The sequence below is a fragment of the Bos taurus genome, chromosome 4 (assembly GCF_002263795.3).
Source record: "Bos taurus isolate L1 Dominette 01449 registration number 42190680 breed Hereford chromosome 4, ARS-UCD2.0, whole genome shotgun sequence".
Taxonomy (NCBI): Eukaryota; Metazoa; Chordata; class Mammalia; order Artiodactyla; family Bovidae; genus Bos; species Bos taurus.
In genome coordinates, this window is record NC_037331.1 from 36,604,436 (window position 1) to 36,620,451 (window position 16,016).

Below are 16,016 nucleotides of genomic sequence, written 5' to 3' on the forward strand. Positions count from 1 at the left end.
TCATAAAAGAAATGTTTTATTAAAAAAGGTTAATATAGCAACAAAAAATAAAAATTACAGACTAAATTACAATATAATTCTTTGTCTTAATACCTATAGTTTAACAAAAATTAATTTAAGGAATTGTGTATAAATATTAAGACAAAAATTCATGATTTTTAATTTTCAATCTTACTCCTTCATTAGTGATTAGGGGAAAAAATGTTTAATTCTATTTGTTGAATAAATGGGTTGCTATTCTATATTTTGTGTTTTTTCCTCAGAATTTAAGGTATTAAGAATTTTGAATTTTTTAGATGTTAGGTTCTTATTGATTGACATTCACTAGCAAAAGAACCCATGAATTTCCTGTTATCAATACCTTGAAAGACTTTTAATGCTTTGTTTTTTATTTACTGCATTTATATGCTATTTTCCATTTTGATCATCTTGGAGACTTCTCTTAGAGGTATAATGAACTGCTTTAAAAACTCTTTTAGTCATATATAGATTCATCTCTTCTAATAAACTCCTGGGATCTTTGATTTCGATTCTTCTTGATTCTTACAACAAATCCCCAAGATGGAACAGAGATACAGTAATACCTTTTAAATATAATTGTTTTAGACGCACGAGACGACAAGATATAAGAAATGGAGATCCACTGACCCACTGTTCAGACTTACAACACCATGGTAAGTTACATTTTTACTCTTTCAACCTGCTAGTACTAGGATAAAACCAAAAGCAGTAATACATATGCTTACAAGTTATACACCTCTGCCAAAATACTCAGAGAAGTGCAACTGAAGAGAAAGAACATCTTGTGGAAGAAAATTATAATGAGCACAAAGCACTGAATTATGTTTTATTATTGTAGGCATGATAAGTTCAAGATATTAGACCCTTACGAGACTTTATGCTCAATTTTCAAATGTTAACCAAAAGAAGTCAGGTTTAAGTATATGCTTTTATATATAGTTGCAAGCTGAGTAGTAGGCAGCAAATATATTCATTTAAATATATCCAAGAAGAAAGTGCAGTCTTAAACTAAGCCATACAAATTTTTCATTTATATGCTGATAGTATAGACCCAGTACATTATTACTGAGTATCCTACTCAAGTAAAAGTTAGTTTGGATTTCTTCACACTGATTTACCAGTAGGATATTCCCCTGAATCGGGGGATTTTAGATCAAGTTCATTTTTTGCTTTCTAAAAGATGTCAAGTTGCTTATTTAATGATGAAATATCAACCAATCCTTATTTAAAATGAAGTAAAATTGTAGTATATCCCATTCCTCCCACTTCAACCCTTTACAGAAAACAAAATTACTGAGGCCATGCTTCCCTCTGCTGGGAAAACTGAGCAATGACATCACTGCTTATGAACAGCTCAGTTAAAAATGGCTAAAATATCAACTGTAAACATATTATGTGTGCTGCTGCTGCTAAGTCGCTTCAGTCGTTTCCGACTCTGTGTGACCGCAGAGACGGCAGCCCACCAGGCTCCCCCATCCCTGGGATTCTCCAGACAAGAACACTGGAGTGGGTTGCCGTTTCCTTCTCCAATGCATGAAAGTGAAAAATGAAAGTGAAGTTTCTCAGTCGTGTCCAACTCCTAGCGACCCCACGGACTGCAGCCCACCAGGCTTCTCCGTCCATGGGATTTTCCAGGCAAGAGTACTGGAGTGGGGTGCCACTGATTAATATCCTATAATCCATAATTTTCCTATTGACTTTTTTGATATCTTTTACGTTAATCTTAAAAGAAGGTATACTGTTTTTATCAATTACTTGAACTTGATCTACTAATTCTGTGTAAAGAATATTCATGGGTAATTCAGTTCAGTTCAGTTCAGTTACTCAGTCGTGTCTGACTCATTGTGACCCCATGGACTGCAGCACGCCAGGACTCCCTGTCCATCACCAACTCCCAGAGCTAACACAAACTCATGCCCACTGAGTCGGTGATGCCATCCAACCATCTCATCCTCTGTTGTCCCATTCTCCTCCTGCCTTCAATCTTTCCCAGCAACAGGGTCTTTTCAAATGAGTCAGCTCTTCACATAGGGTGGCAAAAGTATTGGAGTTTAAGCTTCAACATCAGTCCTTCCAATGAATACTCAGGACTGATTTCCTTTAGGATGAACTGGTTGGATCTCCTTAGTCTTTTCCAGAACACCACAGTTCAAAACTATCAATTCTTCAGCCCTCAGCTTTCTTTATAGTCCAACTCTCACATCCATATATGACTACTGGAAAAACCATAGCCTTGACTAGACAGACCTTGTTGGCAGAGTAATGTCTCTGCTTTTTAATATGCTGTCTAGGTTGGTCATAACTTTTCTTCCAAGGAGCAAGCATCTTTTAATTTCATGGCTGCAGTCACCATCTGCAGTGATTTTAGAGCCCGAAAAATAGTTTGTCCCTGTTTCCACTGAGTCCCCCATCTATTTGTTATGAAGTGATGGGACCAGATGCCATAATCTTAGTTTTCTGAATGTTGAGTTTTAAGCCAACTTTTTCACACTCCTCTTTCATTTTGATCAAGAGGTTCTTTAGTTCTTTTTTGCTTTCTGCAATGAGAGTGGTGTCATCTGCATATCTGAGGTTATTGATATTTCTTCCAGCAATCTGGATTCCAGCTTCTGCTTCAACCAGGCCAGCATTTCTCATGTACACTGTCGGATATACTCTGCATATAAGTTAAATAAGCAGGGTGACAATAACCAGCCTTGACATTTTTGGAACTAGTCTATTGTGCCATGTCCAGTTCTAACTGTTCCTTCCTGACCTGTATACACATTTCTCAAGAGGCAGGTCAGGTGGTCTAGTATTCCCATCTCTTAAAGAATTTTCCACAGCTTACTGTGATCCACACAGTCAAACACTTTGGCATAGTCAATAAAGCAGAAATAGATGTTTTTTTGGAACTCTCTTGCTTTTTTGATGATCCAGCGGATGTTGGCAATTTGATCTCCGGTTCCTCTGCCTTTTCTAAATCCATCTTGAATGTCTGGAAGTTCACGGTTCGCATAGTCTTGAAGCCTGGCTGGAAGAACTTTGATCATTACTTTGCTAGCATGTGAGATGAGTACACTTGTGTGGTAGTTTGAGCATTCTTTGGCATTGCCTTTCTTTGGGATTGGAATGAACACTGACCTTTTCCAGTCCTGTGGCCACTGCTGAGTTTTCCAAATTTGCTGGCATGTTGAGTGCAGCCCTTTCACAGCATCATCTTTTAGGATTTGAAATAGCTCAACTGGAATTGCATCACCTCCACTAGTTTCCTAAGTAGTGATGCTTTCTAAGGCCCACTTGACTTCACATTCCAGGATGTCTGGCTCTAGGTGAGTGATCAAACCATCATGATTATCTGGGTCATGAAGATCTTTTTTGTATAGTCTTCTGTATATTCTTGTCACCTCTTCTTAATATCTTCTGCTTATGTTAGGTCCATATCATTTCCATCCTTTATTGAGCCCATCTTTGCATGAAATGTTCCCTTGGCATCTCTAATTTTCTTGAAGAGATCTCTAGTCTTTCCCATTCTATTGTTTTCCTCCATTTCTTTGCACTGATCACCAAGGAAGGATTTCTTATCTCTCCTTGCTATTCTTTGGAACTCTGCATTCAGATGCATGTATCTTTCCTTTTTTCCTTTGCTTTTTGCTACTCTTCTTTTCACAGCTATTTGTAAGGCCTCCCCAGACAGCCATTTTGCTTTTTCCATTTCTTTTTCTTGGGAATGGTCTTGATCCCGGTCTCCTGTACAATGTCACGAACCTCCGTCCATAGTTCTTCAGGCACTCTATCAGATCTAATCCTTTGAATCTATTTCTCACTTCCACTGTATAATTGTAAGGGATTTGATTTAGGTCATACCTGAATGGTCTAGTGGTTTTCCCTACTTTCTTCAATTTAAGTCTGAATTTGGCAATAAGGAGTTCATGATCTGAGCCACAGTCAGCTCCCAGTCTTGTTTTTGCTGAATGTATAGAGCTTTTCCATCTTTGGCTGCAGGGAATATAATTAATCTGATTTCACTGTTGACCATCTGGTGATGTCCATGTGTGGAGTCTTCTATTGTGTTGTTGGAAGAGGGTGTTTGCTATGACTCTGTTAGCCTTTGCCCTGCTTCATTCTTTACTCCAAGGCCAAATTTGCCTGTTACTCCAGGTATTTCTTGATTTCCTACTTTTGCATTCCAGTCTCCTATAATGAAAAGGACATATTTTTTAGGTGTTAGTTCTAGAAATTCTTGTAGGTCTTCATGAAATCGTTCAACTTCAGCTTCTTCAGCATTACTGGTCAAGGCATAGACTTGGAATAACTGTGATATTGAGTGGTTTGCCTTGTAAACAAACAGATATCTTTCTGTCATTTTTGAGACTGCATCCAAGTACTGCATTTTGGACTCTTGTTGACTATGATGACTACTCCATTTCTTCTTAGGGATTCACAGTAGTAGATATAATGGTCATCTGAGTTAAATTCATCCATTCCAGTCCATTTAGTTCTCTGATTCCTAGAACATCGACATTCACTCTTGCCATCTCCTGTTTGACCACTTCCAATTTGCCTTGATTCATGGACCTAACATTCCAGGTTCCTATGCAATATTGCTCTTTACAGCATCGGACTTTGCTTCTATCACCAGTCACATCCACAACTGGGTGTTGTTTTTGATATGACTCCATCCCTTCATTCTTTCTGGAGTTATTTCTTCACGGATCTCCAGTAGCATATTGGGCACCCACTGACCTGGGGAGTTCCTCTTTCAGTGTCCTATCTTTTTGCCTTTTCGTGCTGTTCTCAAGGCAAGACTCCTGAAGTGCTTTGCCAGTCCCTTCTCCAGTGGACCTGTTCTGTCAGAACTCTCCACCATGACCAGTTCGTCTTGAGCGGCCCTACGCTGCGTGGCTCTTAGTTTCATCGAGGTAGACAACGCTGTGGTCTATGTGATCAGATTGGTTAGTTTTCTGTGATTGTGGTTTTCAGTCTGTCCGCCCTCTGATGGAGAAGAATAAGACGCTTATAGAAGCTTCCTGATGGGAGAGACTGAGGGGAAAACTGGGTCTTGTTTTGATGCGCAGGGCCAAGCTCAGTACCAGGCTTCTCCGTCCATGGGATTCTCCAGGAAAGAATACTGGAGTGGGTTACTGTTGCCTTCTCCAGGGGATCTTCCTGACCCAGGGATCAAACCTGGGTCTCCCACATTGGAGGCAGACGCTTTAACCTCTGGGCCATCGGGGAAGCTTCCTGATGGGGGAGACTAAGGGGCAAACTGGGTCTTGTTCTGATGGGCAGGGCCATGCTCAGTAAATCTTTAATCCAATTTTCTGTTGATGGGTGGAGCTGTGTTCCCTCCCTGTTATTTACCTGGGGCCAAACTTTGGTGGAGGTAATGAAGATAATGGCGACCTCCTTCAAAGGTCCCATGCATGCACTGCTACACTCAGTGCCCCCAACCCTGTGGTAGGCCACCACCAACGCATGCTTCTGCTGGAGACTTCTGGACACTCCTGGGAAAGTCTGGTTCAGTCTCTTATGGGGTCACTGCTCCTTTTTCTTGGGTCCTGGTGCATGCAAGGTTCTGTTTGTGCCCTCTAAGAGTCTAATTCCCAGTCCTGTTTAAGTTCTGGCAGCTCTATGGTGGGGTTAATGGTGACCTTCTCCAAGAGGGCCCATGCCATACCCAAGTCTGCTGCTCCATTTCCCTGCCCCTGCAGCAGTCCTCTGCTGACCCTTCCTCCACAGGAAACACTCACAGTTCTGTCACAGTCTCTATGGGGTCTCTGGGTCCATTCATGGGTCATAATTGTTAAGAAAGAAAACACGTTGTACAAAGAGCACCCAGCAACATTCAAAAGCCTGGTTGCCTTTCTGAAGGTCCTTGTTGTGTATCCTACGTGTGTTGCTGTGTGATTTGCAAATGCCTACAAGGTCATTTGGCGATGCCAATACTAGGAGATAGGTAGCCTCATATTGAACCTATATTTTGCATCCATTTTGCTTATAAAATTTTCTTCTCTATTCATTTGCTTTTCTGTCTGTTACTGTTCTCATTAGGAATAAAAAATGCCACTAGATAAGAGCAAGAACTTTTGTGTTTATACAGATTTTGTACATTGTTGATGCACATTCTAATTGTTCAGAATGTCAGGTCAGTTTATTTCTCTTCCTTGGTTCTTCTCTTCTCAGTTCTTTGCTGTGTTTCATCACAACAAAAATTTTGAGCATTGGACTAAAGGGTTAAAAACAACTGACCAGTTAGAGCTCAGTCGGCTCAAGCAGACAGACACTTTATTAGACAGACACTCCTAAGGCATGTGAGCAGGCTTACCCCAAAAGGAGCTCTCTTCATCCTTCCTGTCCATTCCTCTCGGCTTCCCCCTTTTGTACATCCAGTCTGCTCCTTTTGGTTATGCCCAGTGCAAAGTAGGGCTTATACTCACCACCAGTCAATGAAAGGGAATGCAGAGGGCATATGCTCAGGGCCAATTGACAATTCCAAGTTACAACACAGCAGGCTGTGTTGTTTATGTCTTCCCATATGTCTTCACATAGTTCAGTCTGTTATAATTAGATGTAAAATATTCATAAGCCCATTATGGGCTCCAAACTGCCTTCTTTAAGGTTACTTAAGCTCCTTTGATTATTTTGTATCCACTGTGTGCCTAAGGCACCTGTTCAGGAGTTGAAAAGTCTCTGTAATTATCTTGTAGGCTGTGAGCTCTCCTGGGTGAGTCTGGGATGGAGTTTAGAGGTCAGTTTTCAGCCAGGCCTCCCCTTGTTGCTCATCCTACCTAACAAGTTTTTGTCTTTATATGGATTTAGTACATTGTTGGCACACCCTCATTAAATTTTTCAGATGGCATATTTCAGTTGGACAACAAAATATTCCCTCATCTACCATTTATCTATTTCACATAGAAATACTGAATCATGATAATCAGCTTTTCTGCAATGCAGTATTATGAAATATTAATTCCTTATATTAAAGAGTTTATTTGCTTAGATATGGGCTTCCCTCGTTATTCACACAGTAAAGAACCTACCAGCAATGTAGGAGACCCAGGTTCGATCCCTGGGTTGGGAAGATCCCCTGGAGAAAGGGAATGGCAACCCACTCCAGTGTTCTTGCCTGAAGAATTCCACGGACAAAGGAGCCTTGTGTTTCACAGTCCTGGGGGTTGCAAAGAGTTGGACACTACCGAATGACTAAGGGACTAACGCTTTCACTTTTTCACTTTTCTTAAATATGGAAAGACTAATGATACTAACTAGAAGTGAACAAAACAAGATGATATAACTAGAGCTCATTTCCTATCAGTTTTAGTCTCCATGGCAATATGAACTTGCTATTTTGCTCAGTTTTTTATCTCTAGCTATAACAGATGCAATATTGTGACTGTTGTAGATATTCATTGAACAAATATTTGTTGAGTGAATGATCTAAACATTTCAAGCTATAGAATAGTATTATTTTGTTAATCAGTAGAGATTTGATCTAAACAGCATTTGTTATTTATTGTGAAAATGATTTGTAATACATTGTTAGTAACAGCATTGTATTCAGAAGTAGAATCTTTCTTAAGAAATATTGTAAACCAAACAATTAACTAATAAATTATAATTACAAACCACTTTACATAGGATACCAGGCTATGTTTGAAGATTGTTAGAGAAAAAAATATATGTATGTGTATATATATATAAATACACGCACACATATATCTTACCAATATATTCATTTGTTTAGCAATTCAATCCCTTCATAGACTCAGTTAAGTGTTTTTTTTCAAAATGTTATGTATTCTGGAATTATGAATGTACATATATACAAGGAAAAGCTGACCAAAGTCATATTTATTTAAGTGAGGCAATGCAAAATAAATATTGTTGTTGTTGAGTGTATGGACTTTGGAAAGTGCTTCAGATTTTAAGATTACGTTTTCATGAAATTGGAGTGGCAGCCTATAAACTTTGGCAATATGAAATTGCTTAGCTATAGAAAGTTAAAATGAATGTGAATAATTTTTTCTCCTGATTCTTCAGTTGAAATGTATACTATAGGGAAAGAAACATAATTGCTGAGTTTCAGTGTTACCTGGGATGTGTGTGTGTGTGTGTGTATAAGAACAACCCCAAGTAGATGCTTGTGATATATGGGAGGAAATGGCAAAATAGTTTAAGAAGCTCTACAGCAGTAAAAACATTCCTTTTTTGAAGGCCTCTTTATTCCTTGTCTGCTTCTCTTACTAATTGACCAAACAAAAAATATACACCACAGATTACAGTGAATTTCAAATGTTTGGAAACTTAAGTCAGACATTCCCATATGGTCAGATTGGGTCTTACGGTTAGGAATCAGTGAATTATCTTAGAATAGGTGATGTCAATCTTTGAAAGTAAAATGGGCAGAAATCCAGAGCTCAGCCCTGTTAAATCATGTATGTTGTCTTGCTAATGTCACATCTCACATTGAGTAAAATATATGTGGTCATGTGGAAACATATAAAGATATGATATATCTTTTCAAGAAAACTGCTAAGTGACCTGAAGCCAAATTATACACTTCAGGACGATTAGTTCCAGCTGTAATGGTAAACATATTCTGTAACACTCTATATTTCACATATCCTGGAGATTTTCATAGAGAGACTATATAAAACAGCTCAGAATTAAGGTGGAAGAAATTTCACTCTTGATGAAACCTTTGACACTCAGTGCTCTGTTCCCTCTCTTGTAAAGAAGCACTAACAATGACCTGGATGAAAGAATAATCCAGCTCCACTTCCCTTTGGTCTAGCACACTCTTCCCCCATCAGCGGTGACCTTTCGCCTAGGGAAATTTCAGTACAAAACCCTAAATATAGCTGTGCTGGCAGATCTTCTTGTCTTCCCACTCGCACCTCATACACAATGCTAACGAGAAACCTCCAATATGTTCCCTTCCCTAAAATAACTATTGTGCACAAAATTGGAGTTTGATTTTGTATTCAAGAACATGAGTGGTTGAGTCAATTTACTTTTAAGGTACCTCTCATTCTTCCTTCTTTATTAAACAAGCTATACTATGATCTACATGTCCAGAAAGGGAAAAGTTATACCAGCAATAACAATTTTAAAAATTAACATCATCTTAAATTTTTGAATCTTCGAAATACTTTATGTTCTAACTTCTATATAATGCCATCATTGAATTAGTTCTCTTGCCTGTTCTACGTACATGCATTTCCATTCCAATAACCCACAGTAGAATGTTCTTTGAGTCCAGTCTTCTTCATTATTTCTACAGCTACTTCATATCAATTTACGTCTTAGTTGGATTCAAAATGGTTCTAAAATTTCATAAAATATCTTTGGCAGTGTCATCTTTATGGTCTGTAAAGCTGTAAATTTAGTATTTTATAGCACTGCTAATCTGGTCTATGCTTTAGCTTCTTTTAAACATATAGAAAATCCAACTATGAATCTGAACATTTGGCCCAAAAAGAAACCTTAAGATTTGATAAATGAGCTGATGTCAGTCCTTAAAAAAAAAAAATCCCTAACCTTGATAAATTATCAAATTGTATCAAGCCTAAGATGTCACAGACTATAAAGGCACCATTCTGTTATGTACTGCTCAGAAAAACTGCCCAAAATGAACAATAATATAGGGTCCCAGCATCAAACCAGAACTTTTCAGTGTGGGCACAAAGGACAAATAAATTCCAAACCAGAAAATAGCAAAGAAACGTCCCTGTTTTACTCCTTGAGTCACAAAGTTGATCCTCCTGAAGGTTTACTTTCTGAATTCACAGCATCAAGGTGGACCAAAGCTTCAGACAGAACTTTGAGGAGGTATCAGCTTAGCAGGGACTCATGTGTCTGGCAGAGGTTAAGAACAAATTCTTTCCGAAAGAAAGCAACTTCAACTCAGAGAGCAATCGTAAAACATTCTGATGTCAAGACGTTAAAATATAAAGAAGTATGCATCCTAGAATAAAATTATTATAGTGTCACCTTCTATATCTTTGTAAACCCTTTTTGAAACTTTTCACTGGAAAAAACCATTAACACAGCCATCTTCTGATATTACATTAGGCAAATAATCCAACTATTCATAGTATATGTATGCAAGGCCTACACACACAACCTGAATAAGAAGAGATTTGAAATATTTTGTGCTATCAATATTCCTTATTAAAGTCTTTAAATATGTCATCAGGTCACCCAGTTGTTTCAGTTCAGTTAAGTCATGTCCAACTCTTTGCGACCCCATGAACCGCAGCACGCCAAGGCCTCCCTGTCCATCACCAACTCCTGGAGTTTACTCAAACTCATGGTCATTGAGTCGGTGAGGCCATCCAACCATCTCTTCCTCTGTCGTCCCCTTCTCCTCCCACCTTCAATCTTTCCCAGCATCAGATTCTTTTCAAATAAGTCAGCTCTTTGCATCAGGTGGCAAAAGTATTGGAGTTTCACTTTCAACCTCAGTCCTTCCAGTGAACACTCAGGACTGATCTCCTTCAGAACAGGACTGGTTGAATCTCTTTGCAGTCCAAGGGACTCTCAAGAGTCTTCTCCAACACCACAGTGCAAAAGCATCAATTCTTCGGCACTCAGCCTTCTTCACAGTCCAACTCTCACATCCATGCATGAATACTAGAAAAACCATAGCTTTGACTAGATGGACCTTTGTTGGCAAAGTAATGTCTCTGCTTTTTAATATGCTATCTAGGTTGGTCATAACTTTCCTTCCAAGGAGTAAGTGTCTTTTAATTTTATGGCTGCAGTCACCGTCTGCAGTGATTTTGGAGCCCCAAAAAATAAAGTCTGACACTGTTTCCACTGTTTCCCCATCTATTTGTCATGAAGTGATGGAACCAGATGCCATGATCTTAGTTTTCTGAATGTTGAGCTTTAAGCCAACTTTTTCACTCTCCTCTTTCACTTTCATCAAGAGGTTCTTCAGTTCTTCCTCACTTTCTGCCATAAGAGTGGTGTCATCTGCATATCTGAGGTTATTGATAGTTCTCCCAGCAGTCTTGATTCCAGCTTGTGCTTCATCCAGCCCAGTGTTTCTTGTGATGTACTCTGCATATAAGTTAAATAAACAAGGTGACAATATACAGCCTTGACATACTCCTTTTCCTATTTGGAACCAGTCTGTTGTTCCATGTCCAGTTCTAACTGTTGCTTCCTGATCTGTATACAGATTTCTCAAGAGGCAGGTCAGGTGGTCTGGTATTCCCATCTCTCTCAGAATTTTCCACAGTTTATTGTAATCCACACAGTCAAAGGCTTTGGCATAGTCAATAAAGCAGAAATAGATGTTTTTCTGGAACTTTCTCACTTTTTCAATGATCCAGTGGATATTGGCAATTTGATCTCTGGTTCTTCTTCCCTTTCTAAATCCAGCTTGAACATCTGGAAGTTCACGGTTCACGTGTTGTTGAAGCCTCCAAGTTGAGTATTACTTTACTAGTGATTGTTTGCTGCTGCTGCTGCTGCTGCTAAGTCGCTTCAGTCGTGTCTGACTCTGTGCGACCCGATAGATGGCAGCCCACCAGGCTCCCCCATCCCTGGGATTCTCCAGGCAAGAACACTGGAGTGGGTTGCCATTTCCTTCTCCAATGCATGAAAGGGAAAAGTGAAAGTGAAGTCGCTCAGTTGTGTCCGACTCTTCATGACCCCATGGTCTGCAGTGATTGTTTACACACCTATAATTTAAATTTGTTGTTGTTGTTCAGTCTCTCAGTCATGACCGAATGAACTGTGGCAAGCCAGGCTTCCCTATCCTTCACCATCTTCTGGAGTTTGCTCAGACTCAAGTCCATTGAGTTAATGATGCCACCCAACCATCTCATCCTTGTCCCCCTGTGCTCAATCTTTCCCAGCATCAGGGTCTTTTCCAATGAGTTGGCATTTCACATCAGGTGGCCAAAGTTTTGAAGCTTCAGCATCAGTCCTTTCATTGAATATTCAGGGCTGATTTCCCATAGGATTGACTGGTTTGATCTCTTTGCTGTCCAAGGAACTCTCAAGAGCTTCTCCAGCAACACAGTTCAAAAGCATCAATTCCTCGGCCTTCTTTATGGTCCAACTCTCACATCCATACATGACTACTGGAAAAACCATAACTTTGACTAGACAGACCTTTTCTGGAAATGTGACATCTCTGCTTTTTAATACACTGTCTAGGTTTGTCATAGCTTTTCTTCCAAGGAGCAAGCATCTTTTAATTCATGGCTGCAGTCACTGTCAGTGATTTGGGGCCCAAGAAATAGTCTGTCACTTTACAGTGTTTCCCCATCTATTTGCCATGAACTGATGGAACTGTATGCCATGATCTTAGTTTTTTGAATGTTGAATTTTAAGCCATCTTTTTCAGTCTCCTCTTTCACCCTCATCAAGAGGCTTTGTAGTTCCTCTTCACTTTCTCCCATTAGGGTTGTATCATCTGCATATCTGAGGTTATTGATATTTCTACCAGCAAAATTGAATTTAGCTTGTGCTTCATCCAGCCTGGCATTTTGCATCATGTATTCTGCATATTAGTTAATTAATTAGGGTGACAGTATATACAACCTTGTCATACTCCTTTCCAAATTTTGAGCCAGTCTGTTGTTCCATGTCTGGTTCTAACTGTTGCTTCTTGAACTGCAAACATGTTTCTTAGGAGGCAGGTATGGTGGCCTGGTATTCCCATCTCTTGAAGAATTTTCCACAGTTTGTTGTGATCCACAGTCAAAAGCTTTAGCCTAGTCAATAAGGTAGAAGTAGATGTTTTGCTATAATTCCCTTGCTTTATCTCTGATCCAGCAGATGTTAGCAGTTTGATCTCTGGCTCCTCTGCCCTTTCTAAATCTAGCTGTACATCTGGAAATTCTTGGTTCATGAACTGTTGAAGCCTCGCTTTAAGGATTTTGAGCATTACCTTGCTAGCATGTGAATTGAGAGCAATTGTGCTGTAGTTTGGACATTCTTTGCCATTGCCCTTCTTTGGGATTGGAATGAAAAAGGACATTTTCCAGTCCTGTGGCCACTGCTGAATTTTCCATATTTGTTGGCATATTGAGTGCAGCACTTTAACAGCATTGTCCTTTAAGATTTGAAATAGCTCACCTCCAATAGCTTTTTTTATAGTAATGCTTCCTAAGGCCCACTTGACTTCACCTTCCAGGATGTCTGGCTGTAGGTCAGTGATCACATCATTGTGGTTATCCAGATCATTAAGACATTTTTCTGTACAGCTCTCTATATTCTTGCCACCTCTTCTTAATATCTTCTGCTTCTGTTAGATCCATACTGCTTCTGTACTTTATTGTGCCCATTTTTGCATGAAATATTCCCTTGGTATCTCTAATTTTCTAGAGGAGAGCTCTAGTCTTTCCATTCTATTGTTTTCCTCTATTTTTTTGCATTGTTCACTTAAGAAGGCTTTCTTATCTCACCTTGCTACTCTTTGGAACTCTGCATTTAGACTGTAAACAAAAAGTTGTTAAACATGCAGTATTTTTTAAATTGCAAATGTTATAAGCAAAAAATATTAATTAAAATACAAAGTAGTATTCTAATGATTATTTGTGGAAGGTTTCTGTTTCAGCCTTTTCATACTGTTCTGTTCATGCCAAGAAAATGCACTGGTCATAACAAACACCCTCTTCCAACAACACAATAGAAGACTCTATACATGGACATCACCAGATGGTCACACCAAAATCAGATTGATTATATTCTTTGCAGTCAAAGATGGAGAAGCTCTATACAGTCAGCAAAAACAAGACCAGGAGCTGACTGTGGCTCAGACCATGAACTCCTTATTGCCAAATTCAGACTTAAATTGAAGAAAGTAGGGAAAACCACTAGGCCATTCAGGTATGACCTAAATCAAATCCCTTATGATTATACAGTGGAAGTGAGAAATAGATTTAAGGGCCTAGATCTGATAGATAGAGTGCCTGATGAACTATGGAATGAGGTTTGTGACATTGTACAGGAGACAGGGATCAAGACCATTCCCATAGAAAAGAAATGCAAAAAAAGCAAAATGGCTGTCTGGGGAGGCCTTACAAATATCTGTGAAAAGAAGAGAAGTGAAAAGCAAAGGAGAAAAGGAAAGATATAAACATCTGAATGCAGAGTTCCAAAGAATAGCAAGAAGAGATAAGAAAGCCTTCTTCAGCGATCAATGCAAAGAATAGAGGAAAACAACAGAATGGGAAAGACTAGGGATATCTTCAAGAAAATCAGAGATACCAAAGGAATATTTCATGCAAAGATGAGCTCGATAAAGGATAGAAATGGTATGGACCTAACAGAAGCAGAAGATATTAAGAAGAGATGGCAAGAATACACAGAAGAACTGTACAAAAAAGATCTTCACGACCCAGATAATCACGATGGTGTGATCACTGACCTAGCGCCAGACATCCTGGAATGTGAAGTCAAGTGGGCCTTAGAAAGCATCACTACGAACAAAGCTAGTGGAGGTGATGGAATTCCAGTTGAGCTATTCCAAATCCTGAAAGATGATGCTGTGAAAGTGTTGCGCTCAATATGCCAAAAAATTAGGGAAACTCAGCAGTGGCCACAGGACTGGAAAAGGTCAGTTTTCATTCCAATCCCAAAGAAAGGCAATGCCAAAGAATGCTCAAACTACCGCACAATTGCGCTCATCTCACATGCTAGTAAAGTAATGCTCAAAATTCTCCAAGCCAGGCTTCAGCAATATGTGAACCCTGAACTTCCTGATGTTCAAGCTGTTTAGAAAAGGCAGAGGAACCAGAGATCAAATTGCCAACATCCGCTGGATCATAGAAAAAGCAAGAGAATTCCAGAAAAATATCTATTTCTGCTTTATTGACTATGCCAAAGCCTTTGACTGTGTGGATCACAATCAAACTGTGGAAAATTCTGAAAGAGATGGGAATACCAGACCACCTGATCTGCCTCTTGAGAAATTTGTATGCAGGTCAGGAAGCAACAGTTAGAACTGGACATGGAACAACATATTGGTTCCAAATAGGAAAAGGAGTTCGTCAAGGATGTATATTGTCACCCTGTTTATTTAACTTATATGCAGAGTACATCATGAGAAACGCTGGACTGGAAGAAACACAAGCTGGAATCAAGATTGCCGGGAGAAATATCATTAACCTCAGATATGCAGATGACACCACCCTTATGGCAGAAAGTGAAGAGGAACTCAAAAGCCTCTTGATGAAAGTGAAAATGGAGTTTTTCTTTCTGGCTTACTTCACTCTGTATAATAGGTTCCAGTTTCATCCTTCTCATTAGACTGATTCAAATGTATTCGTTTTAATGGCTGAGTAATACTCCATTGTGTATATGTACCACAGCTTTCTTATCCATTCATCTGCTGATGGACATCTAGGTTGCTTCCATGTCCTGGCTATTATAAAAAGTGCTGCGATGAACACTGGGGTACACGTGTCTCTTTCCCTTCTGGTTTCCTCAGTGTGTATGCTCAGCAGTGGGATTGCTGGATCATAAGGCAGTTCTATTTCCAGCTTTTTAAGGAATCTCCACACTGTTCTCCATAGTGGCTGCACTAGTTTGCATTCCCACCAACAGTGTAAGAGAGTTCCCTTTTCTCCACACCCTCTCCAGCATTTATTGCTTGTAGACTTTTGGATAGCAGCCATTCTGACTGGCGTGAAATGGTACCTCATAGTGGTTTTGATTTGCATTTCTCTGATAATGAGTGATGTTGAGCATCTTTTCATGTGTTTGTTAGCCATCTGTATGTCTTCTTTGGAGAAATGTCTATTTAGTTCTTTGGCCCATTTTTTGATTGGGTCATTTATTTTTCTGGAGTTGAGCTGTAGGAGTTGCTTGTATATGGAATTTAGAAAGATGGTAACAATAACCCTGTGTACGTGACAGCAAAAGAGACACCGATGTGTAGATCAGTCTTATGGACTCTGTGTGAGAGGGGGAGGGTGGGGAGATTTGGGAGAATGGCATTGAAACATGTATAATATCATGTATGAAATGAGTCGCCAGTCCAGGTTCGA

At 39.4% G+C, this 16,016-nt stretch overlaps 1 protein-coding gene across 4 annotated transcripts in view; it reads left to right on the forward strand.

Annotated features, from left to right (window-relative positions):
• Window positions 1–16,016, forward strand: part of SEMA3A (semaphorin 3A) — a 554,797-nt gene that overhangs the window by 520,767 nt on the left and 18,014 nt on the right. For all 4 annotated transcript variants that reach the window (XM_010804145.4, XM_024990793.2, XM_010804147.4 and 1 more), the window contains one exon: window positions 607–674. In XM_010804145.4, the coding sequence (XP_010802447.1) occupies window positions 607–674 (68 nt within the window). The remainder of the gene's footprint in view (window positions 1–606; window positions 675–16,016) is intronic.